The following is a 23,846-nucleotide window of genomic DNA, read 5'->3' as shown; positions in this document are numbered from 1 at the left end:
TTTAAATTTACTGGGTCTGAGAAGCATCCAGACACGCTTATTCCAGCCTCTCTGGCACACACCAAGCCTACAGACGCCCTGTACCATCTTATTGGGAGGTGGGACCCAGCGATCCAGCTATCCTAGGCCTCAAGACTAGTGCTGAACCCCTAATTCTCCCCACCAATTTAAGCATCCCTTTCCCAGAGCGCCATCCTTGTGAGTTTTCTGGTTTACTGTTTAACCCTTTGAGGACCCTGTGATAGTTAAAACAAAGGTAGCACACAGACTTTACAAAGGAACTTCTAAACAGACAGACAAAGCACAAGAGGTACAGATCTAGGTAAAAGTAACAAACACCTGCATATAAAACCTCTCTCCCTCCAGCGTCCTTACCACTCTGAAAGCCCTTTGTATTTTGGTTAGTATCCTTTCAGGGTCCCAGTACGCTCCTGCACTCCACTCCTCTTGCTTAATCTTCCGGTTGTCAGCAGATGGACAGTGAGAGTGCCCGGGCACACAAAAATCTGTCCCTTAAATAAAATTCTGGCCTCCTCTGTCAGGTGACCTTCGGACAGCTTCAAAACCTGTCAGGTAATCAGTTGCTGAACTCCCAGACCCCCCTTCCTCATGCATCTAAACTGGAACTAGTAATTCCCCTGGAACTGCAGCCAGCCCGCTGTCCTAGCATAAATACATTTGAATGGAGGTCCATCAAGGCTGAGGAATTTTGATGACTTTCCCATTGTTATCCTTTCTGCTAGATGTAAGGATTTCTTCTAATATCTCCTGGGTGTCCCAGCTCAAGATGGAGGTCACAGGGCAAAAGTGAAGGGCACAGTAGTTTACAATCCAAATGACGTTCACAAAACAGAATGGAGTTTGTAGATTGATTTAGACATATACTAATCACTCACAACTTTTTATCTAAAACCGAAAGTATATCTGGTGACCAGACACAGAGGAATAGAGAAGTGGGCTGGCAGAAGAGAAGAGTAGATTGGCTGGTGGGAATTGCATTTTTGTTGTTTTTATTAGATAAATGGATAGTTAAGTATTCTGAATGAAAATATCAGCTATTGATGGACTGAGAAAATACATGTAAAGTTTTTTTGGTGGTAATTTCTTGCTCATAATTGACTTATGAGTGCAAGACAGTGCAGTCTGAGCTATGCAGATTGGCTGGTGGATGCGCTGCTGTGACTATCTATTCTATTTTTAATTAGAGAAAAAAGAATGTGTGTCTTGTTATGAAAATCTCAAACAGGAAATGGTGATTTTCTACAGCATATAACTCAGCCAAATGTGAATGAATTTCCATTAACTTAATTGTACTCCCCTGCAAAATTTCAAAATCCCACTGCAAGCTATGGAAGCAACAAAGCTCTCCAAAGAAAGATTGCAAGATTTTTTTTTAAATAATGGAAAGTGTTAGGTAATCTTAATATGGGGTATTTTGTATATATAAAACCAAGGCCACAATTGTGCACGTGCTTAAACGTTAATGATATGAGCAGTCCCCCTTTAATGAACTACTCAAGGGAGCAAAATAAGCATTCCAATATGAGCATGGTGGATAAGAGACACTTTTTTACTATCCCATTCTTTCAAAAAATAATCAGTACGTTTTAAAGGTGGCTGGGAAGGCATCAGATGATTGGTGGCAAAATATTTCTTAGGCATGGCAAAAAATGCCAAAGCTGACTCTGCTTGTAAAAGGTATGAACCTATCCTCTCTACTCCCCTGGTGGTTTTGGAGATCATTAATTAATACAAAAAAGGGAATTACTAAACCAGAAGTTGCAGTACACAAGAAAAAAGTGTGCAGGAAGCCCATTAATTAATGTATATAAAACTTTGAAAACTATCATGAAACCGAATCTGAAATGGCACAAGGAAAAATAAATTAGGCCATATCTCAGTTGCCATCTCTCTTGGCAAGCAAAACATCTTGATTTGGTTCCACTTACTTGAACAAGGGAATAAATTTGGAAAGATGTTAGTCAGATTGTTAAAATCTGTAGGAGTCTGTATGCACATCACTGCTATCATAGAATCATAGAACTGGAAGGGACCTTAAGAGATCATCTAGTCCAGTCCCCTGCACTCAAGGCAGGATTAAGTATTATCTAGACCATCCCTGACAGATGTATGTCCTACCTGCTCTTAAAAATCCCCAATGATGGAGATTCCACCACCTCCCTAGGCAATTTATTCCAGTGCTTAAGCACTCTGATAGGAAGTTTTTCCTAATGTCCAACCTAAACCGCCTTTGCTGCAATTTAAGCCCATTACTTCCTGTTCTATTCACAGAAGTTAACAACAATTTTTCTCCCTCCTCCTTGTAACAACCTTTTATGTACTTGAAAACTGTTATGTCCCCCCTCAGTCCTCTCTTCTCCAGACTAAACAAACCCAGTTTTTTCAATCTTCCCTCATAGGTCATGTTTTCTAGACCTTTAATCATTTTTGTTGCTCTTCTCTGGACTTTCTCCAATTTGTCCACATCTTTCCTGAAATGTGGCACCCAGAACTGGACACAATACTCCAGTTGAGGCCTAATCAGCGCGGAGTAGAGCGCAAGAATTACCTCTCGTGTCTTGCTTACAATACTCCTGCTAATACATTCCAGAATATTTTTTTTTTTTTTGCAACAGCATTACACTGTTGACTCATATTTAGCTTGTGATCCACTATGACCCCCAGATCCCTTTCCGCAGTACTCCTTCCTAGGCAGTCATAAACAACAGAGGGACAAAAGAAAAAACAGTTAAACGTATCTTTGTAAAAGTTTTCAAAGTTTTTATGAACTATGCACATCCAACATGTTAATATAAGGGTGAGCAGGTAAGTTTTTAAAGAAACTGGGAATACCTAAAATAGATCCCCTTGGGGAGAAGACAGTGAGAGACGTTAAAGGGAAACAAGCAATTAGTGAACTCTAATGCAAACAGAAATGCAGAACCACCCTGAGCTCCTTCACATTGAGGTGGGGCAGACTCTCATCTCTGGACCACAAGCCTTGCGTCCTTAGATCTCCTAAGTGGGTTCCTCAGCCGAGGTCTGACGCATCTGTCACCAGCGTCAGAGCCGGCTGCGCTGCTGTGAAGGGGATACCCTCGCATACTACCGGCTGATTGAGCCACCATCTCAGGGAGTCCAATACTCGGGCAGGAACTGTCACAACAAGGTCTAGGGGATCTCTGCCGGGGTGATACGATTGGGCTAGCCACGCCTGTAAAGTCCTGAGCTGTAGCCGAGCGTACTTGACTACATGAGTGCACGTGCTATGTGTCCCAGGAGCTGCAGGCAGCGTCTGGCCGTGGTTGTGGGGAACCTTAGCATTGAGTCTATGACACGCTGGATGGCCAGAAATCTGGATTCCGGGAGGCTCACTGGTGCCTGTACTGAGCCCAGCACTGCCCCGATGAACTCCAGCCTTTGCGTAGGTATCAAGGAGGACTTGGGCACGTTGACTAGAAGAAATGACAGGTCATGGGCCATATAATCAACCGAGATCCAGGCCCTTTGTAGCACTCAAGTGCCTCAAAAGGGACAGACTTTGGCCATAAAAAGCCAGTCAGGAATTGCCCTGGTGCAGAAGACCTCCTCACCGCTATAAAGAAGACTGATGCAACTCCTGGTGCCAGCCCCATCCTCCCACACCTGCATAGCAGTTGTATCAGCTGTAAGGAGGGAGCATGGCTTCTCCATCACACATATTCTCTGACGGCATAGGTTCTCTATTGGACAGAAGTTAGAGCAACTCTTCAGCTACTCTAATACTCAGCAGGGCTAGAGCAAACTGGCTCTCAGAATCAGGGAGCCACAGTTGGCCTCCCCTCCTCTCTTCCAAAGAGGAAAATCGGGTCCTATATCTTTTTGGGAATAAGTGATCCATTTTGTTTGCAAATCACATCATACCAAATTTTGCAAAGACACAGTGCTGTTTCTTTCTAGTGTAAATTCTCCCTAATTGAAACACTTGAAATAAAAGCTGTGCTTGGTACACTACTGGTATCCTGATCAGGAAACAGAACATACAAAGGTGGCTTTGAAAAACCCTCAGCCAGACTGCATCCTTTGTTAAACTGGTGAAAATCCAGAGCAAACTGAAATTTCTCCAGATTTAATCTAGTATAAATGAGAGCAGAATCTGACCCAAATCTTTAAACAAATATTGGCAAAAGTAAGTTAAAAATATACATAGTTGAGATTCAGAAAGGTTATGTATGTTAATAGGACAGGCAACTACTATATTAACTGGATAGCATCCTTATCCAGTTATCAGAGTATGATTGACAACTAAGTTATTAATGGTTCATTAAGTCATATCTGATCGTTAACAGTCACAAAATGTTATGGCAAATGTGAAAAACAATGTGTGGAAAATATTTGATTAAAAGAAAAGCCACACATGGCCATACAAAAGTACAATAGATATAAAACCTATTATATTAATACTTTAGCAATATTGCCACTCTTCCGTATCAAACATGAACAGCATCAGCTGAACAGCATGTTTAATATTAGAGTACGCTGCTTGTATTAAGGAAAATATCACAAAAGACTTGTTAAACTTCCATATGAAACTGGTGATGAATACCTATAAAAAACAAATAAATTGCATATATAGTAACATCTACTAAGGAAGAGTAAAGTATCACCATAAATTTGCTCTCAAGAACAGCCAAATAGATATCAAGTATCCAAATATAGAAATGTTAATCCACTGCACTTGATATATAAAACAGAAGGCTCTGCAGTAGCCTTATGTTTGATTATGCCTTTGGCAAGAGGCATTAAAAGCATCACTGTCACTAATCTTATCCCCTTGTGTTATTTTACACAATTTATTTGCTTAGTGAAGACTAAGGTATTTCTTATCTGTGAGAACAAGACTCCTTTTTTCCATCAAAGTGTGGATCTGTAAAGTAATCAAAGGGGAAAATATATTTAAAGATGATTGGAAGAGAAAAATGTTTGCTGTGCAGTAAAATTTACTGGCTACAAGGACAAAGTCTTGATTTTGTGTATATACACCACAGACCAGATCTTCAGCTGGTGTACATAAACTTTAATGGTGCTACAGTGAGATATGCCAGCCGAGGATCTGGCTTTACATTCAGTTACAAATAAAGAACAGAAGAACTCTTACAGGTAAATTCATATTAAATCAGTAACTAAGAACAATATGAATAACGAACAACTCATACTAGAAGTCTGACACTGAAGTTGATCAGCAGTTAATGCCTCCAGACATATACCATGTTACCTGCTAAAAGATGGCTACCAGTCTCATTCAGTTTTTTTACATAGATAAAAGCTGTCATTCAAAGCATAAAACTTCATAAAAGTGGGAATAAGGGACGTGAGTAATGAAAAACAAACCTATTTTGCCTGCTGTGTTGCAAATACTATGGATTCTAAAAACTATTTCTGGAAGTGAATTAAATGACTCTGTTCTGTGTCTCAGTGGCTTTAACCATCAGGAAGTAGGAAGCAATATTTATCAATCAACTGTACCAAAGCCCCAGGCCACCCGCTTTCCTTCTGCTGTTTACCTCCCACATGCTAGAAGCATAGAGTTGCAGTTACTTCTGTCCTTTCTCTTTGCTATCCCTTCTTTCATCTCTCCTTCTAGCAAGAAAACAGAAACTGAAATGAAGGATACAAAGAAGGAAAAGTAGAAGGATAAACACAAACGGGCAGGGGAGAAAGCCTGGAGAAAGAAAGAGAGATGAGAGAAGAGGGTCAAGAAGGGCAGTAAGCAAGATGATTCATTCTATCTATCTCTGCTCTTTCTTCTGTCCCTAGTGGCCAGAGTTCCAAAAATTGTTGGTCTCCACCTTCTAGGTTGATCACTAGGTATTCAGAAAGTAACCCCGTATCTCCCCAGAGAACTGGTGATCCTCCTGGCTTTGAGAACTGCTTGTCATTAAACTTCATTTTCTAATCACCAAATCCACAAACGGAAGCCGAGAGTTGAAAGTTAATTTTTCCCCTTCCTCATGCAACACCACCAGGAATAGAGATTCTGTTACACCTATATAATCTCTATTGTCTTTAACGGGGTAGTTTTAGTGCATCTCAGGGTTTCAAATTTGTCTCTCCCACAGCTAGGATTGGATTGAGGCAATCTGGGGCCCAAAGTATACCATGACACAAAGCCTCACCATGGCTTTGTGTGCTAGCACACCACTTGGGAGTGGCAGTGGCTGGGGGCCGCCTCCTCTCCCAGAGAGGCAAGGACACTGGCATGGGACCCCTTTCTTCCTACCAGAAGCAGCAGCAAGGGCCATCTCTGCCTCCCTCAGAGTGAATTCTAAATTCAGAAGAGTGTGTATGTGCTCTTCCAGACTGTATCTGCATGGGTGGGTGGGTGGAGGATAAGCCATGCCCAATGGAAGAGCAGGTACACACTTTGAGTACTTTTGAAAATCCCATCCACCATGCTGAAGTGCCTTCATAATGCTCAGCTCACTTTGAGTAGAAATGGAACCTTCCCCCCACCCACCCACTTTTCTCCAGCCATGCATACAATCCTCTGTTGGAGTGGTGCTGGCAAGGGCCCCCAATGCAACAGATCTTGGAGTCAACACTCTATTGAGATGAACAGGGCTGTTCAATCCTTTCAGAGCTATTGTTCCAGACTTATTACAGACTCAAGATAGGTTTCATTGCATCGGTTACACTCTGATCATGTTTTCATGTTTTACTTAACAATCATAAGAGCTAGAGATTTACTTTTTTTAAAAAGAAAACCAATGCTAATGTAAATCGCATGACTCCATGAGCCACAGACCAAGACATGGATCCACAGTATTTATGCCTTAATCTAGCTCTGCCTTTAGCCACAGAGCACAAAGTCTGACACCTACAGTATGTCCCATCAGTCCATGTTCTGAGCTCTTAAGAGATGCTGCCAATTGATACAGTTGCTTTACTGGTAAGAATCCCAGCAATTTGGGTCCTCACTGTTTGTATACAGTTGGTCACAGAATATGCACCTGTGTGCCTCTCAGGAAAAAAAGCCCTGTGCCTTGAAATCTGTGGAAATACTCTACTTGTATCAAGAAGAACAACTCAGATAGCTAGAGCTCTCATTTGTTATAGATTGAAATGTAGTACATAAATGTACCAGCCACAGGCATCTATCACTGGTAATCCAACAACTAGTATTATCATTAAAATATAGAGCCAATAGTCTTCATCTTGCCGGAATCAAAAGGTAGGAAAATAGTAACTCCATCTTCAAGAAAAAAGTCCAAAGTCTCAGCAGGCAGGCAAAAGTCAAAAGACAGAAGCCAAAAATCTCTTTAAAGAAACAAACATTAACTGTTACTGAATGCAGTGGGATTATAAATAAAATTAAGATTCTGTTACGGGTATTTTTAGTAAAAGTCAGGGACAGGTTGAGGACAATAAACAAAAATTTATGAAAGCCCACAACCTGTCCCTGACTTTTACTAAAAATATCCCAGAGGGGAGGGAGAGCAAACAGAGCACTGCTGGGGCTTGCAGCTGCTACAGCCCCGCCCCTGCTCCTGCGACAGGGGCTGACCGCTGCTGCTCCAGAGCTGGCCACCAGCCAGCTATTCCATCAGTCTCAGGGCTGACTGCTAGCCAGCTGTTCTGGTGGCCACTGCTCCAGCAGCCCCACGGCTGACAGCTGCTCCAGCCCTGTCCCAGAAGTAGTCACAGAGGTCCCGGAAAGTCACAGAATTCATGACCTCTGTGACAGAATTGCATCCTTAATTATAAAATATGCCACTTATGCTTTTGTTGGGAGGGAGGGGGAAGGAGGGTTCATGTTCCACTTGTAGTCATACATGCAGATACTTGAAGGATTGAGTATCAAAACATAGTATACAAGGGCAATGCTACTCTTGAGTATTCTTCTGGAGATGAGCTTAACAGCATTCATGCATAATTAATTTTTCATTCTGATGATGAGCTTAAACCTCAAAAGAATATTAAGCAAGAAATAATACATTTTGTTGCACCTAGAACATTAACAATTGGCTCTATTTACAACTTCTTTCATTTCCTGAGAGGATACTAATCTAGATCTAGTCCTTACACAAAAAGTTTGAGAGCTCTCTTACCCAGAGCCCAGTTCTGCAAGATGCTAATTTCATACAAACTTGTCTTCTACTATGCCTGAAGGAATTCAATCGATACTCCTATAAAGACCATCAACGTTCTCTACAATTGTACATATTATAGAAATTCAGATCAGAGTGTGATGAAGGAACAAAACTTTGCTACAATATTACATCTTCTGCTATGCCAGTTATGTTGTTGTTCACAAGGCCCACAGCAGAGTCCAGCACCCTCAGAACAAACAAAAAAGCCAATCTGCATAGTATCTTTCTAAGTCAGCAATGCTGAAACTTGGTATATCCTAGTGTGTACATGTCATAAAAGTGTAAGTAGAGGAAGAGGCCTATAGGAACATCACTTAAGAGCCTGCTATCCAATATGGAAATCTGATACTAGGAAGAGAGCTACACGTGTGATAATGATGATACTTCTGAGACAGGGGTGGGCAAACTTTTTGGCCCGAGCGCCACATCGGGGTTGCTCAACTGTATGGAGGGTCAGGTAGGGAAGGCTGTGCCTCCCCAAACAGCCTGGCCCCCACCCCCTATCTGACCCCTCCCACTTCCCGCCCCGACTGCCCCCCTCAGAACCCCCAACCCATCTAACCCCCCCTGCTCGTCCCCCTCCGGGGACCCCCACCCCCTACCCAACCCCCCTGCTCCCTGTCCCCTGACCGCCCCCTCCCGAGACTCCCACCCCCTATCCAACCGCCCTCTGCGCCTCGTCCCCTGACCACCCCTTACCGGGACCCCCGCCCCTAACTGCTCCCCCCCGGGATCCCACCCCCTTATCCAGCCCCCCCCGTTCCCTGTCTCCTGACTGCCCTCCCGACCCCTATTCACATCCCCGCCCCTGTCAGGCCCCCCGGGACTCCCACTCCCAACCCTCCCTGTTCTCCATCCCCTGACCGTCCCATCCAACCGCCCCCTCCTCCCTGACTGCCCCCGAGAACCCCCCGCTCCCTTACCCACCCATCCACCCCCACTCCCCGCCCCCTTACCAGCAGCAGGAGCTCGCAGCCATGACACCCGGCCAGAGCCAGCTGCGCTCCCCACACTGCCCAACGGGAACAGCGGGCGAGAGCATGGCCCACACGGCAGCGTGGCTGCAGGGGAGGAGGGACAGTGGGGGAGGGGCCGGGGGATTAGGCTCCCCGTCCGGGAGCTCAGGGGCCAGGTAGGACAGTCCCGCGGGTCAGATGTGGCCCACGGGCTGTAGTTTGCCCACATCTGTTCTAAGATCAGCAGCTCTGTTTCACCCTTCTCTCTACTGCCCCATCTGCTATGTCTCTCACCAGTATGACCTACTGACTTGTAAAAAGATTTCAGCATGCTTTACATTCTCCATTACTATTGCTGAAACACAAGTAATTAACATTCTTCAGAGAAAATGCTCTGCTCAGTACTCATGAAAAAGTTAGATGGCAGCTACAGATCTAATGCCATTTTCCACAGAAGAAAAAGTCAAGTCACTTTCACTTCATAAAACCATGGTGCACTATTTCTCTTTTGTGGAAATTCCCAATGTATATTAAGTTGTACAAATCATGGTCATGCAGGCAAGTGCCCTTTTCACCAGTGACATGAGGACAGTCTCTATTTGCTCACTGGCTTAGTTTTCACCATTCACATTAAACATTTACAATAAAGACAGAATGAAAATGGTACTACTGCACCCCAAAACCTTTAACAAATCTCATAAGCTTAAAATCTGCAGCATGAACCTGATAAAAGGTTTAGAATACCTGACCTTGAAGAAAGGTTAAAAAAACTGGGCATGTTTAGTTTTGAGAAAAGACTATGAGGGGGTTGGGTGGTAGAGGAGAAAGAGATCTGATAACAGTCTTCAAATAAGTTAAAGACTTATAAAGTGATCAGTTGTTCTCCATGTCCACTGAAGGATAGGATAAGAAGTACTCAGCTTAATCTGCTGAAATAGAGATTTAGGTTAGATATTAGGAAATGCTTTCTAATAGGGCTGTCGATTAATCACAGTTAACTCACGTGATTAACTGAAAAAAATTAATCACAATTAAAAAAGACAATTGTGATTAATCACAGCTTTAATTGCACTGTTAAACAATAGAATACCAATTGATATTTATTAAATATTTTGGATGTTTTTCTACATTTTCCAACATATTGATTTCAATTACAAACACAGAATACAAAGTGTACAGCGATCACATTATTTGTATTACAAATGTTTGCACTGTAAAAATGTTAAAAGAAATAGTATTTTTCAATTCACCCCACACAAGTACTGTAGTGCATTCTCTTTATCATGAAAGTGTAACTTACAAATGTATTTTTATTGTTGTTACATAACTGCACTCAAAAACAAAACAATGTAAAACTTTAAAGCCTACTTCTTTAGAGTCTAAAGTCCAACTTCTTGTTCAGCCAATCACTAAGAGAAAAAAGTTTGTTTACATTTATGGGAGATAATGCTGCCTGCTTCTTATTTACAATGTCACCTGAAAGTGAGAATAGGTGTTCTCATGGCACTTTTGTAGCCAGCATTGCAAGGTATTTACGTGCCAGATATGCTAAACATTTGTATACCCCTTCATGCTTCGGCACCATTCCAGAGGACATGCTTCCATGCTGATGACACTCACTGAAAAAATAATGTGTTAATTAAATTTGTGACTGAGCTCCTTCGGGGAGAATTGTATGTCTCCTGCTCTGTTTTACCCACATTCTGCCCTATATTTCATGTTATAGCAGTCTTGGATGATGACTCAGCAGATGTTGTTCATTTTAAGAACACTTTCATTGCAGAGTTGACAAAACGCAAATAAGTTACCAATGTGAAATTTCTAAAGATACAGCACTTGACTCAAACTTTAAAATTTGAACTGCTTTCCAAAATCTGAGAGGGACGAGGTATGGAGCATGCTTTCAGATGTCTAAAAAGACCAACACACTGATGCGGAAACTACAGAATCCGAACCACCAAAAAAGAAAATCAACCTTCTGCTGGTGGCATCTGATTCAGAGGATGAAAATGAACATGCGTCGGTCCATACTGCTTTGGATTGTTATCGAGCAGAACCAGTCATCAGCATGGACACATGTTCTCTGGAACAGTGGTTGAAGCATGAAGGGGCATATAAATCTTTAGCGCATCTGGCATATAAATATCTTGCGACATTGGCTACAACAGTGCCATGCAAATGCCTGTTCTGACTTTTAGGTGACATTGTAAACAAGAAGGGGGCAGCATTATCTCGCACAAATGTGAATATACTTGTTTGTCTGAGCGACTGGCTGAACAAGAAGTAGGACTGATTGGACTTGTAGGCTCTAAAGTTTTACATTGTTTTATTTTTGAATGCAGTTATTTTTGTACATAATTCTACATCTGTAAGTTCAACTTTCATGACAAAGATTGCACTACAGTACTTGTAATGAGGGAATTGAAAAATACTATTTCTTTGGTTTTTTACAGTGCAAATATTTGTAATAAAAAATATAGAGTGAGCACTGTACACTTTGTATTCTGTGTTGTTATTGAAATCAATATATTTGAAAATGTAGAAAACACCCAAAAAAATTTAAATACATGGTATTCTACTATTGTTTAACAGCATGATTAATTGTGTGATAAATCGCGATTAATTTTTTTAATTGCTTGACAATCCTACTTTCTAACTCAGGGGTGGGCAAACTTTTTGGGCCGAGGGCCACATCTGGGTGGGGAAATTGTATGCAAGGCTGGGGCAGGGAGTTGGGGTGTGGGAGGGAGTATGGGGTATAGGAGGGGGTGCGGTGTGCAGGAAGGGGCTCAGGGCAAGGGATTGGGGCAGAGAAGGTGTGCGGGGCATATGAGGGGGCTCAGGGAAGGGAGTTGGGGTGCAGGAGGGTGCTCAGGGCAGGGGTGCAGAAGGGGTGGGGACTGCGGCAGGGGGCTCAGGGCAGGGGGTTGGGGTGCAGCATGGAGCTCAGGTCATGGGGTGTGGAGTGCAAGAGGGGTGTGGAGTGTATAAGGGGGCTCAGGGCAGGGGGTTGGGGTGCAGGTGTACGAGGGGGCTCAGGGCAGGGAGTTGGGTGCAGAAGGGGTGCAAGGTGCAGGCACGGGGCTTAGGGCAGGGAGTTGGGGGGCGGGGTGCAGTAAGGGTTCGGGCTCTGGCCCCGCTTACCTAAAGCGGCTCCGGGGTGGCAGTGGCACGCACCGGGGCCAGGGCAGGCTCCCTGCATGCCTGCCCTGTCCCCGGCCCTGCGCCGCTCCAGGAAGCGTTGCAGCCCCTGGGGGAGGGGAGGCGAAGGGCTCCACATGCGCTGCTCTTGCCACGCCTCCAGGTACCTCCCCCGAAGCTCCCACTGGCCGCAGTTCCCCGTTCCCGGCCAATGGGAGCTGCAGGAGGCGGTGCCTGGAGCCAAGGGCAACGCACGGAGCCCTCTGCCCCCCGCCCGGGGGCCGCAGGGACATGGTGCCGGCCGCTTCTGAGAGTGGCGCGGGGCCCACAGCGCCACGGGGGGCAATCTTGCGGGCTGGATCCAAAGCCCCGAGGGCCGTAGTTTGCCCACCCCTGTTCTAACTATAAGGATAGTTAAGCTCTGGAATAGGCTTTCAAGGGAGATTGTGGAATCCCCATGACTGGAGGTTTTTAAGAACAGGCTGGACAAACACATGTCAGGGATGGTTAAGGTGTACTTGATCCTGACTCAGCATAGGGCTCAACTACATGACCTCGTCAGGTCTCTTGAAGCACTACAATTCTATTATTCTGTTATTGAGTGTGTGCAAGCTGCTGTGTCAACACCACCACCCAACAGCTCTGGCAAAGAGGCAATGACAGTCTATGAGCCCTATGGGTTCAAGCACGACTAGATGTCCTGTCAGTACCTACTGCATTTCCTGAGTGACCCAGGAACAGTATTTAAGGCCTAAGGAAAACACGTAGAGGCTGTCTGTGCAAGCCGGCGGATCCCCAGCTTGCTGCTGCAACAGACCCCTCTGTGTGCTTCTGATACCTTGCCTTGCTCCTAGTTCCCGGCCCCAGCCTTGCTCCTGACACCTTGCCTCATTCCTAGTCCTGGTTTTTGGTCCCCTGCTCTGCTCCTGTCATCGCTTGCCCTGCCTCTGTTCCATTCACTCTACCTCAGCTGACTGACTTGGTTCTGACCCGGTGCAGCTCCCAACCCTGATTCCCAACTGATTCTATGGCATGATAATAGTATGAACTGCTGCTTCTAGCCTTAACAAGGTTTAGTCCAGATGGTCATCAAGCCCCCTTCAAGCCAGGACTCTGCTTCGATCCACATCTTATAGCCAAGATCTTGACATTACAAGTTATATTAAAAATGACACATTATGCGCTTGCAACACTAACAGACCCAAGGTTCAAGATTCTCTACTTTTCTGAACTTAGGTGCACATGAAGGACAGAATAGTGTTAGCAGAGCAAACATTTTTTGTTTAGTTAAGCACTGCACAAAACATAGTTGGAGGAGAGGAATAGCTCAGTGGTCTGAGCATTGGCCTGCTAAACCCATCTGAAGAAGTGAGGTTTTTACCCACGAAAGCTTATGCCCAAATAAATCTGTTAGTCTTTAAGGTGCCACCAGAATCCTTGTTGTTTTTGTAGATACAGACTAACATGGCTACCCCGATACTTAAACCCAGGGTTGAGAGTTCAATCCTTGAGGGGGCCACTTAGGGATCTGGGGCAAAATCAGTACTTGGTCCTGCTAGTGAAGGCAGGGGGCTGGACTCAATGATCTTTCAAGGTCCCTTCCAGCTCTAGGAGATTTATTTATTTATTTTATAACAATTTCTACTGCCTTGTTTCCTCAGTACATTTCCTAGCGGTCCTGCTACTCAAAATTTCAAAAATCTACCTTTGATGAAATGACAAATTTCTGCTCAGCAAATCCAGCCACAGGTATAGCATTACATGCCTGCAATAGTGTGCTTATACTTCAATTAACCATGTAAGGATATTAAACACCTGTCCAGTCCAATACTATTAAGAAACCAAATCATGGTCACCTTCTCTTAGATTGCAAAATTATCCACTAACAAGTATATTCTGAGTAGATGTTTAGCATGACAGATGTGAGCTAAATAGGCCAATCTGACCTAAGCCTATTCAATACAAGAAAATAGAAGAAGTTTTTGTAACCACCTTTAATTGTATTGCTTAAGAGAGCTCTGTTTCAAAGAAGTGACTTTTTACCAAGCTAAAATAGTAAAGTTCCCCTATGTTGCCAACAAGGCCCCGAATATTTTTTTAAATGCTGAGTGAAAATATGCATGACTGGAAGTATGGGTGAAGATTAAGAACAACAACAATAGCCATTGATCCTGCACAAAGCATGTAGAAGCCTAAGGAGGAATGTGACCAGCTGCATCTCTTAACTGGCACCCCAAATTTAAGAGATGTGGTTTTCAGCACTTCTAAATCATCCCCTACTGATTCCATGTTTTTTGTATTATCAGGACACCTGTACTTGCAGTTGGTGGTATATTGTATCATAGAACTGTCAGTAAAACACTTTTCAGATGATCTAAAAGTCAGCTTGCTCACCCCACAACTCTGAGTGGATCATGTTATTGGGGTATGAGGCCTGTAATCCCAATTTGCTCTGAAGATTTCCAGTGAGTTGTCATGGGGTGGAGCAACCCAGAAGTTGCAACCTTAAAGATCGAAGTAAACATGGAAGAAGGTGTGTCTTATGTCCTGAAGCTAGCTGAAGGAAGGAGGAGACCAAGACTTCACAGGCCATGCCAGCTGGTCTAGCCAAGAGCCCAAGAAAGCCCATCGGCATGAGATACCAACCAGATGACACCATCTGATTCTTGAACTGCAGTCCTAGCCCTGAAGCTAAGATCATGCAAGCTGAAGAGACTTCTTTTTTAAGTAACACTTTTTTTTTTCTTTAGTGGAGACATCCACAATATTATTTATTTTTCCTCTGCACTTTTTAAAGTGTGAATGAGTGTGTGACTATCAAAGAAATAGCATGTGTATATTTAGATTTTAAGTAAATCCTACTTCAAAGCACTTTGTGTTATCCTGGGCCATAAGAATGTTGCAGAAACTGTTGTATGCAATAGCCATGCTGGTCCCAGGATATTAGAGAGACAAGTTAGTCCACTAAAAGATATTACCTCACACTCTCTGCCCATAAAGGGGCAGTTGGAGGTGGTCAACCACGCTGTACCACAGTGAATAAATTAGATGGGGAAAGAGCCAATGGTGAAAATCATCTGGTAATATGCAGCTTTGAAGGGAACTCAGCATTATTTCCAAGGGCAGGGAAGTAGATGGTGCCTCCTTAAGTTTCCAGTGATACCAGTTAATCAAGCCTTATGCCAACTTCATGATTTAAATCTCGATTGTGTTAATTTAACGCTTTGGTCAGTTGCTGAATCCATTCCATATGGTCATCAATTGGTTGATTTATTAACTCAAGTTCAGTTCTAACTCCAATTCGCTAATTGTATTGCTAATTCTTAGATAAATAGAAATATTTTTAGTATTTAGTTTTAGTGACAAGTTTAAGTGACTAAGTTTGTTTTTACTAATTTCACAATAAAACCAAAAAACCATACAGCTGGTGTTTATTTCAAAAACAACAACAACATGGGTCACAAAATCCTCACTGAGTTTTAATGGTCATTGAGAAACCATTTAGGAACTCCTTGGCTCTAATCCTAAATTAATACCTTTATCCCTCACACAAAAATAAGAGACCAGGATCCAGATTGCTCCCTAAACATGAGCATATGATGTTTTTGAAAGTGAGCTGAACAAAATTTAATTACACAAGTGTATTCTGGATGGAGACACTGAGTCACTGTGTAATGAAATTGGCAATGACAAGATATGTTACTCATAAGGTCCTTACTCCCCCAGGAAGGCAGAGACTGAGGCAATGGCAGCAACAGCAGCAGCAGAGCATGGGGAGTGTCACGCCATCAGAGACTCAGGACATTCAGGTTGCTTTCAGAACCTCCGATGTCCACATGCAAAACTGAACTGAACTATATGTGAAAGTAGAAGGGGCTAAAAGCATTTTCCTGGTGATTAGAGAGGGACATTTAAAGGAAGAGTGAGACATAAGGCATTAGAAGAAACCAAAAAGTAGCGGTAACAAAATAGGAAGGGTTAAGAACAAACTAAAACATGTGGGATTTGCAGAGTGGAAGGAGGACATGCTGGATTAGCACTGGTAGAGATAGTTGGGTGAGGCCCCTGGAGAGAGAAATGGGTCAGGGCAGTCCTGGAGGGATGGGGGAAGAGAGAAAATAATGGCTTGGGGAAATCCAATATATGTAACTATGACAATATTTTGCTTATATATTGTTTGTATGTTATTGTTAGTTTAGGCTCTTTAACTGCAGGGTCTGTGTTTTGTTTATCCCAGTCAGCATCAGGGCTTTATTGGGCTAGGTGCTGTACAAACATTCAACCATTATAAAATATTCAAGCCTCAATAACTGTGTTAGTTTAATTGCTCATGCGCCTCTTCTATTTGATGAGTGTGGTGCCTCACCTAATTTTTCATTGTGCCTTGTCAGTTAGGGGTGTGCATTGGCCCATTCTCTGTAACTTCAATTACACTCTGTCTCAGAAAACATTTCTACTTTACCAAAATGTTTAAAAGATTAAATACAGATGGATCAATTAGAATAATCTGTGACAAAATTAATCATTGTCTGCTTTTCAGTGGGTGGAAGAATTAGAGATACAAGTAAAATGAGATCCCAATTCACCAAGGCATTTAAGCACACACCTGACTACGTGCTTTGCTGAATCTTGGCCTACATTAGGGTTACATCGTGTCTCAGAAGTGCCATGGCAGGCACAGGGAAGAAAATAATACCACTGTTGCCAGACACATGCACAATAGGAGGATGGCCTGCATCATGAGCCTGAATACATATTTTACTGCATTTTATCTGTGGCATAGTATTTTCATCACATATAGTAATTACCTCATCCCTAAGGAAACTGTACATTAACCCAAGCTTATTTTAGGCCACGTCTACATTAACAAACGTACAGCGGCACATCTGTACTGATGCAGCTTCACCGCTGTAAGTTTGCTTGTGTAGCCACTCTATGATGATAGGAGAAAGCTCTCCCATTAACATAATAAAACAACCTAAAAAGTGGTGGTAGCTATGTTGGCAGGAGAGCATGTACTGCTGACACAGTGTTGTGCACAAGGGTGCTTATGCCAGTGAAACTTATGTCGTTCAGGGGGGATGTTTTTCCCACATTCCTGAGCGACATAAGTTTTGCCAACTTAAATGGTAGTGCAGACATGGCCTAAGTGACTGGACAGAAAAACAACTATATATAGATATAGATAGTAAATCTTTCATTGGATCTCCTCACCATTGTTCGCATAGCACAAATTTCCCTTGTTAGAAAAACATGTTTGTTTGTTTTTATTGATTATGCCTTAAAAACGTGAGTTTCATTTATGGAGAAAAGGAGTTAATATACATTTTTCAAATTTGTAAGATACTTTTTAAAGTTCATTAAGTCTCACAAAATCTCAGTCTCCACTGGATTCACCCATTCCTATTTGAACTTACCCTGAGTTGGCAAAACCAGTAAGATTGCCTCCCAGAATGTATATGATGTTAATGATCCACCAAACACTATCCTGGTGATGGTTTACTGGAGGACACCAAGATTACCCCTCACACCACCACCACCGCTTGAATTTTACAAAGCTTTTTAGGCACTATTTGAAAGTTCTGAAATATTTTTTTCCTTACCAATTTGTCTTGTCTTAATTGTACATATATACTGGTTTGTCCTATCAGGATTGTTGATGAATGTTGGACTGCTGTCTTCTTTTAGAAAAAAGGTACATTTTAGGGGTTTGGGGTTTATGCTTACTTACATATATATAAGCATAAAAGTACAAGTAAATCAAATTTTGGGCCTCCTAGCCTTAGGGTAGATTTAAAATCAAATTTTACATCAATCCCCAATTTAAATTATTTAAATTAGACAACAGGAAACCTTGATTTAAATCATTTAATGTAATCATATTTTTTGATTGAATAAGATTCATTCTCATTGGTTGGTATAAACATTGAAACATGTTTAATATTTACAATGAAAATGTAGCCAATTGCCAGGAATAAGCTTTGAAGATACAAGGGGGAGACAACAGAACTTCCCCTGTTGCTGTAACTGCAGCTAGGGAAAATAAGGCCGGGGGGGGGGGGGAATCTCCCCCTTTCTTTACATAGCAAATTGAAAAGCCTGGGACAGCTTCAAATTTATCACACATTATGGAGGGAACTTATCTCACCAGCCAGGATGAAAGGGGAGAGACAAACTCCTTTTCTGGTTTTTATCAAGCTTCCCAGGAAAAGTCTATCCGAGGATAAAATGTAGCATGTAAAATTTCAGGAAGATTGGTGGGGATTTTTTGGTTGGGGATGGAAGAGTTCAAATTGTGGTGAGTGATTGAAAATTAGGTTTTATGATAGGAAGCTAACTTCAGTCTTAACTATGAAGTAGCTACTACTGCTCCCATAACATTTAAAATACAAAAAAAAAAAAAAAAAAAAGTTATTTCACAGTTTGAGATACTAAATTATACAGCTACTGCCTTCTTAAAATACTTTATGCCTCAGTAACAAATGTTCTTTGAGCAGATCTTTGTACGCTTAGTTAAAGGTTGCATTATTTTGGATGGATAACTCTCTACAGCTGGTAACTGATCAGTTGCCCCTTGTCTGTGAGCTGAGTAATTTTTTAGCCCTAATACTAAAACAAAGAAAACCTTTTGATTCATTTAAATATCATTTAATAACTGCTATACTGGAAACAGTTATTCCTTTCAGCAGTTCAGGCTAGACAGAACACTTCTTTTAACTTATCATAGTCATAGTGAAAGTATTTAAGGATGGTCTTATTTAGTTAACACTATTAATTCACTTGTACCAGGAACAGAGTAATAACAATCAAGTTACTATATTTCAATAAAAATGCTGTGTTCATTAGAAAATTAATAATAAAATAGCTCAAATATAAAGCTGGTCACAAAGAGCAATAAGGGAAAAACCAGTATTTCCACAACACGATTTTTTTTAAGAGGAACCCTTTTGTAACTCTGTGGAGTTACAGTTGGATGAATGGACATGTCGTCCAAATAAAGCAATAAATTTTATACAACCAGATTATGGAATTGTGCAGAAATAACTAGCTTAAATATACAGAATACTCTAACATGACTAATGTGACACTTGGATCTCTCCTTTCTTTAGAGCTCTGGACTTTATTAGAGACATTCAGGAAAGAGATGATATGTACAAAACAGACCTCTACAATTTCCATAGCAGGCTTCATATGCACAACATCAATTTTATCCTCCTATTTGGCTATGTTTGCATATTGTAATAAACATTCTATATCCTGTAGTTTTACCCCTTTGAATGCCAAGCTTCAGATTAAATGATGATTTTATTCATTCTCTGGAAAGGCAACAACTTTGCTCGGGCTTTGAAAACTATTAACAAAAACATTCAAACAAAATCATTAATCCAAGCTGAGAAAACTTCACTGTGATTGTGGTAAATCCAACTTCCTGTTGTAATTATTATTTTTTAATTGCTATGCAATGTACGAGAATGTTAATTAAGGCAAAATATGCTAATCTGCAATAGGTCTCCCATCATTAAAGTGAATTAATGAGGTGATACTGTACTGTATTCCGCAACAACTTAGTTTCTGATCAGGCACACCACTTTTTCCTATAAACAAGAAAAACAAGTCTGCTAACAATATGCAGGGTTGGATTAACTCTCCTGTGGGTCCGGGGCTATTAGATTTTGTGGGGTCCCATATACAAGTCTTTTTCCTAATTTAAAACAAAGTGATCACAATTATGGCATCGAGGCTATTAACGCTATACTAAACTTGCCTTTTAATTAACATAGCCGTTCTGTGGTTACATTTCAGTCTTAAAACATGTAGAATTTAGTTAAGTTAATTAAAAATAGTCTACTTCTTACCTTAGAACAGCTGTTATATTAGTTTCTTTCTGGGAGGGAGTTTGGGTGCAGGAGGGGGCTCCAGGTTGGGGCAGTGTCGAGGTGCAGAAGAGGGTGAGGGGTGCGGGCTCTGGGAGGGAGTTTGGTGCAAGAGGGGATTCTGACCTGGTACATGGGGTTGGGGTGCATGAAGGGGTGCAGGGTCTGGGAGGGATTTTGGGTGCAGGAGGGGATTCTTACCTGGGGCAGGAGGGTGGGGTGCTGGAGGGGGTGCAAGGTGCAGGCTCCAGCCAGGAGGCGCTTACCACAGGCGGCTCCCGGCCGACGACGGCCGACGACGCAGCAGGGTTTAGGCAGGTTGGCTGCCTGCCATAGTCCCACGCCACTCCCAGAAGCAGCCAGCTGCTGGCACATCTCTGCGCGCCCCTTGGGGGAGGGGACAGCGTGCCTTCGTGTGCTGCCCGTGCCCACAAGCGTCGCCCCTGTAGCTCCCATTGGCCGGGGGTAGTGAGCAGAGCTGCCTCCTGGGCCCATGGCCGCGGAGACATGCCAGCAGTCGACCGCTTCTGGGAGCAGTGTGGGGCCATGGCATGCAGGCAGCCTGAGCCCTGCTGCACCAGGGCCCCCCTTAGCCCAGGGCTGCAGCCCCTAAAGCCCCTGCGTTAATCCGGCCCTGACAATATGAAATGTTTGAATTTGCTCCTGTTAGCACAAAACTACCAATTTGGCCAAAAAAAAAAAAAAAAAAAAAAAAAAAATTAACCCCCCCCCCCACAAAATCCAATAAAGAACATTCAAATTTCTGACTTTCCTTTTACACTAAGAATTAGCTGTGTACAGCATTTAATTTTGTTAATATTAAGCAAAATAAACTATTTATATTTGGATTCAGCAAATGGAATCCACTGCTGAAACTATATACAGTAAACCACTAATGATAATTATTACAAACTCCTGGTTATTCTCTGCCTGTTACCAGTCACAAGATTTAGATCTCAGTATTTCAGACTTCAGATTGCTACTTACAGCCCCGATCCTATAAACAATTATGCACATGCTTTGCAATTTGGCCACTTAAAATAAATGAACCAACTCGTGGTGGTGCAGTTCAGTGTGTGTATGTTTAAGTTTGCAGGATCAGTGTATTTCATTCCTCTATCAATTTTTTTTTGTACTGAACCACAAAGTTCAAACTAAACAGTTTATTTTATTTTTTATACCTCTGAAAATAATAAATGTCACACAGACACATTACAATCAACGTGTTTCCATACAGCAAGTTTGACAGTCACTTAGGCTGGTGATTTATATTTAATATTAAGACAAGTGTTTTCTGAAAGTAATAATAGTTGCCTCTGCGATTCTGTATATTCATACTGTTTTGCCCTTTCGCTCCTCTAAAACGTAATAACAAATAAAATAACTTACCATTCTTGCTGACATCCAGTTCCCTGAGATTAATGAGATTTGCAATGGATGCTGGCAATGTTGTTAGATCATTGTCTGGCAAACTCAGCTTGTGCAGGGATTGACAGTTAAAAAGTTGCTATTGAAACAAAGAAAAAAGTGACTGAGCATCTTTCGGTTTTCTGTATATATCTTTTGTTTTTAATCCTTTTTAACTTCTGACCTTCTCACTAGAAAAACAGGATATTTGTGAAACAATTTTTGTTTTAAATTTAGTGAATTACTGAATTACAAAATGTGCATCAGTGAAAAGCTGTAACTGTCTAGAGCCAGCAAAGTGTGGCAAACACTTGTTAGATGCTCTCTACAAACATCTTCCAATGCTTCAGAAATCATTAGCTAGAGCTAATATGTAGTAATGAGGAATACTAAAATTCACGTTTCAGAGTCAAAATGCCCGACAATTCTCAAACCTATAAATAAAAAAAGCAGAAGCAATTGTAGGAGAGGGAGAGAGAGAGAGAGAGAGAGCCTGGAGCACTAGCTCTGGTGCAAAATTTGAAGCCTGCATCAGAGGCTGTAAACCAAAGTCAGGCCATGTATTAAAGTAAATGCTTACAAGTTCACTGTTTGTTACATTGCAAAGTTGTTGCTAGTGTACTAGGCATTAAATATTTACATAAATATATTTTAGAAGGCTAGTACAAATATACCCCAATCTAGTACAAAATAAGATGGATAAATAGAAATGTTTTCTCCAAGATATCAGAAACAAGTGGAGATAACAAACAAATGTCACAAAACACGTAAGGTGGTAGGTAAAGTGGTACCTAAGTTGTTTATCCCAGTTGTTTGTCTCAGTCTATAAATATCACCATTTGCGTCGGTGAGGGGACAGCAAAAATTCCTGATAACTGAGCCACTCCTTGCCATAGTGCACTCATGTGTTAATGAATTTGGCAAGTTGTGCAGCTTGTTAGAACTGTGCCTTAAGGGCAATAAATCTGGCCAAGCACCTTTGTCACCAAACTGTGCCTGTGGTCTTTCTCTACGAACATCAAAGTCTGCTAAATTAGCAGGCTGCACTCTCTACTACTGCTGAGAACACCAGAGTTCCAAAAACAAAAGCACTAAGCAGCCATAACAACATTCCCCTCTTCTACAGCAATTACACTTGCTTCCACAAATAAAACAACTGAAGTCTGGATTTAAAACCATCCATTCTGGAACACAAGCTTTAACACCCACACAGATCAGTGTTAATTTTTAAAAAAGGGATGAAGTTCATCTAAATTAAATATATTTAAAATAAATCTAAATTATGCAGCCTCCTTATTTCCCCCTCCCTCAAAGGTAAGACTAAAGAAATTTAATGGGGGTGGGGGGAAGGGGAAATGACTAACATTTTGAAGTTATCAAGACCAGCAGGATAGTCTGACTGTGCATATATCTGCATGGGTTAATTTAAGAGAATAGACAGCCAATGACCTCTGTAAACATTATCATTAACAATATTAACAAAAATTATTTGTATTGGGGTAGTGACTAGAGCCAGAGCCCCACTTTGCTAGGCACTGTACAAAACATATAATGAAAAGATGGCTCCTACTCCCAAGTGCTTACAATCAATCTATAAGACAAGAGAAAGCTGGTGAATACAAAGAGATGAAGTTGAGGGGGAAAGCACAAGGAAACAATGGAATGATGCTGACCAGCATGTTAAGCAGTGGTCACAGCACTCCGGCCGCCTAATCACTGTCAAGGTTTTTGTACATATCACAGCAAAGTAGATTTTAAGGAAGGATTTGAAGAAGGACTACAAAGTGATTTCGTGGGTATTTACGGGGAGTTCTTCCCACATGGGAGAAAGCATGATAATACCTGTTGGAAAACTTTACAAATGGGCAGTCAAGACAATTTGAGGATCAGAGGCAAGGGTCAATGTTCGATAGCAAATAGGAGATGACAGGTAGGCCAGAGATAATCCATTGTCCATGGACAATAATTCCTCCAAAGATTAATATTGTCATCTGTCATCAAATAGTGCATAACATTGGTGTTGACGATTTGGTTCCTGACAATCTTGAGTAAGTCACAACTCATTATGTTCTCTTTTGCAACATTTCCCCCTCACTTATGTTTAAACAGAATTCTGAGGAAGCACTGGCCAAACAGTGAGAATGTGTTTGGACTAGATAAGATTTACTTTAACTTTTTAGTGACTGCCACAACAACTGCCATGAGTATGAGCGAGAAGTCACTGGATTGCATTGCTCACATAATAAACCATTATTTCAACCACAAATCACGGAACAAGTCCCAGGAATGTGATGTTCACATAACACCCAAACCATAAGTTTGGAGGATGAATTATTCAA

General features: G+C 41.8%; 1 protein-coding gene across 1 annotated transcript in view; it reads right to left on the bottom strand.

The window, feature by feature from the left end:
• ERBIN (erbb2 interacting protein) overlaps positions 1–23,846 on the bottom strand; it is a 232,135-nt gene that overhangs the window by 100,291 nt on the left and 107,998 nt on the right. Inside the window, exon 5 of the mRNA XM_065407058.1 lies at positions 21,490–21,607. Coding sequence (XP_065263130.1) covers positions 21,490–21,607 — 118 coding nt within the window. The remainder of the gene's footprint in view (positions 1–21,489; positions 21,608–23,846) is intronic.

Source organism: Emys orbicularis, chromosome 6 (genome assembly GCF_028017835.1).
Source record: "Emys orbicularis isolate rEmyOrb1 chromosome 6, rEmyOrb1.hap1, whole genome shotgun sequence".
Lineage (NCBI taxonomy): Eukaryota > Metazoa > Chordata > Testudines > Emydidae > Emys > Emys orbicularis.
The sequence above is the reverse complement of the archived record's forward strand: the minus strand, read 5'-3'. Positions and strand labels throughout refer to the sequence as shown.